This window comes from Geospiza fortis, unplaced genomic scaffold (assembly GCF_000277835.1).
Source record: "Geospiza fortis unplaced genomic scaffold, GeoFor_1.0 scaffold55, whole genome shotgun sequence".
Classification (NCBI taxonomy): Eukaryota; Metazoa; Chordata; class Aves; order Passeriformes; family Thraupidae; genus Geospiza; species Geospiza fortis.
This window is the reverse complement of record NW_005054308.1, coordinates 2,103,842-2,106,206: the sequence shown is the minus strand read 5'-3', so window position 1 is coordinate 2,106,206 and position 2,365 is coordinate 2,103,842. Positions and strand designations below refer to the sequence as shown.

Sequence of the window (2,365 nt, the reverse complement as noted above, 5' to 3'; positions counted from 1 at the left end):
AAGTCAACCTGGAGGAATCAGGTGCCCCATGCTGTTCAGTGACGACTGACCAACTAAGAAGGGAGTTTGATAAGCTCCGGAGTGCTGAGCCCATCCTCCTGCCCGCAGGGAAGACAGAAAAGCTGGGGGATCCTTGTGATTGAGCAAAGCCTAAGGAGAAGCCTGAAGCCATGGGTAACTTAGGAGTTCCAGTCCCATTTAGGAATCCATTTTGCCGTGCTTAGGAACAAGCCCAGGCGGAGGGTGTGGCACCAGGACACCCAGGGTAGCACTGCTGGGAGAAGGTTGTGACCGTACCCCAGCACCACGCCCAGCTCCTTGACATGGACTCTCATCTGGCCCTTCAGATACTCAGACAGCATCTTGCTTTTGAAGTAGAGCTCCTGCAGCCGATCTTCCAGGTGCATCACACACTAAAAAAAGCAAAAGGACTTGTGTCAGGCAGAAGACAGAATCAAACCAGAAAGCACAGATCCCACACCCCTGTTGACTGTTCTGTGGCCGTGTCTAGGTGAGATACTCACTGGCAGGACTTACATTTTTGAGCAGAAGAAGCCTTTGATTACATGTTAAATCAAAATTAATGAGGCAGCTGTTTTGATTAGCGTGGCATTTCAATAGACATCACAAACAGCTACACCAGAAGTTGCACTGGCTATGAAAACAAACACTAGGCAGAGCCTTACGTATCTCTAACCTGGGAAGTTAAAGGGTGCTTCAAAGCGATGGCCCTCATGATTTCCATTTAGACTTACAAAGTTTGGAGATAAATTATGCTTGTAAAGCTGGAGAGTGGAATGAAGCAGGTTGGAGACGAGACTGGAGACTAACACTTCTTTTCCTAGTTTGTTCTCAATCATTCGCCTCTGGCTACTGGCCACTTGCACCGTCCACTTGTCCGTGTCTGCAATAATGCAGACAGCTTCTGCAATGGGCTCGTCCAGAACAGGGTGCTAGGAACAAAAAATGAAGAGCAGAACCCCAAGAATGACAAATGACAGCACTCTTTTCACAAAACTTTTCACAGAAATATCCATCCTGGATATTAGGAGAGCATTGCTGGATAGCAGGATAGCATCCCAGACACTGCTTCACCTAAAATACATCTGCCCACATTGCATTCCATCCATTAAAACCAGCAGGGTTTTGTGAGCAAGGCACAGTCTTAGAAGGATAGTGGCTATTTTACCTTTTCTTACAGGCTTTAAAGCATATCACTGGCTGACAGTTACATCTTTGGTATTTGATATAAAGAATTCTTACATATCTAAAGTGTATTTTAAACTCCTAAAACTGAAAGCACCAGAAATCCAACTTGCTGTTTAGTGTGTTAACGAGGTCAGATTATTCCCAGCTGTCACAGGTTTTGCTTCACGGGAGGCCAGCAGAGGGAGTTAGGAACCAAGCCTGTGCCTTGCCATTCCCCCCTGCTGGCGTTCCACCTCTCCAAAGCCACGAAAAAGGGTTCAAAAAGGGAGTATTTAGAAACCCACTGTCCTTCCCAAATAAATTTTCTGGGCTGAACCTTTAGCCAATTATCTGCTTCCAAGGAGTCGCAAGGGCATGCAGAGAAGGGCTGCAGGTCTAATGCACATTGTTGAAGTGAGAAGTAGGGAAAAGGGGACTTTTTGGAAGGTCTCAGGAGAGTGGCTGCTCAGCAGTCTGTTTTTCTTTATTCTCTGGGGAGCAAACTAGATGGGAGCAGATGTCACACTTTCAGTGACAGCCTGCTTTCTACTTCTTTCCTGGTAAAAGGGGGAGGAAATACCACACTTCCTAGTCATGCCCCAGTTCATCTAGGGAAAAACTGCTGTGGAGGAGAGATGATCTCCAACACGTCAGAAGCACGAGTTCCCTTCAGACCATTATCTTTACATTGGTTTCTCCTTTTCCAATGAGGACAGTGCTAATGGATACATGGACTACCATCCTAAAGAAGGAGCAATGTCTCCAAAATACTGAGCATTTGTGATGGAGAACATATTCTGCTGCACAAGCAGCAGCACATGAGTCAGACATGCAGGGACAGAGGAGGGAGCAATAAGAGCTTCTGCACCACTGCAGAAGGACTCTGTGCCCAGGGAGAGAGGCCCAACCTCAGCATATGGCCTTGTTTAACATCATTCCATCCTGTGGGGACACAACCATCAGCTGCCAAGCCTACAGGAGACAGCGATACAGCTCAGCACTGAGATCCCTGTTCCCAGGGCACAAGCCTCCCAGCTGACTTTAGTGGGAGTCTGATCTTTCATGCTCCAGAATTGCAGTGAAATATCCACATTTTTCAGATACATTAATTGAGAGAGGAGAAAAATTGGTGACCTGGGACTGGAGAAATCTGACAGGAGCTGTGACAGGAAATATT

General features: G+C 46.8%; 1 protein-coding gene across 1 annotated transcript in view; it reads right to left on the bottom strand.

The window, feature by feature from the left end:
- FNIP1 (folliculin interacting protein 1) overlaps positions 1–2,365 on the bottom strand; it is a 44,529-nt gene that overhangs the window by 3,769 nt on the left and 38,395 nt on the right. Inside the window, exons 16-17 of the mRNA XM_005418680.3 lie at positions 756–953; positions 298–413 (exon numbers count right to left, since the gene is read on the bottom strand). Of these exons, the coding sequence (XP_005418737.1) occupies positions 298–413; positions 756–953 (314 nt within the window). The remainder of the gene's footprint in view (positions 1–297; positions 414–755; positions 954–2,365) is intronic.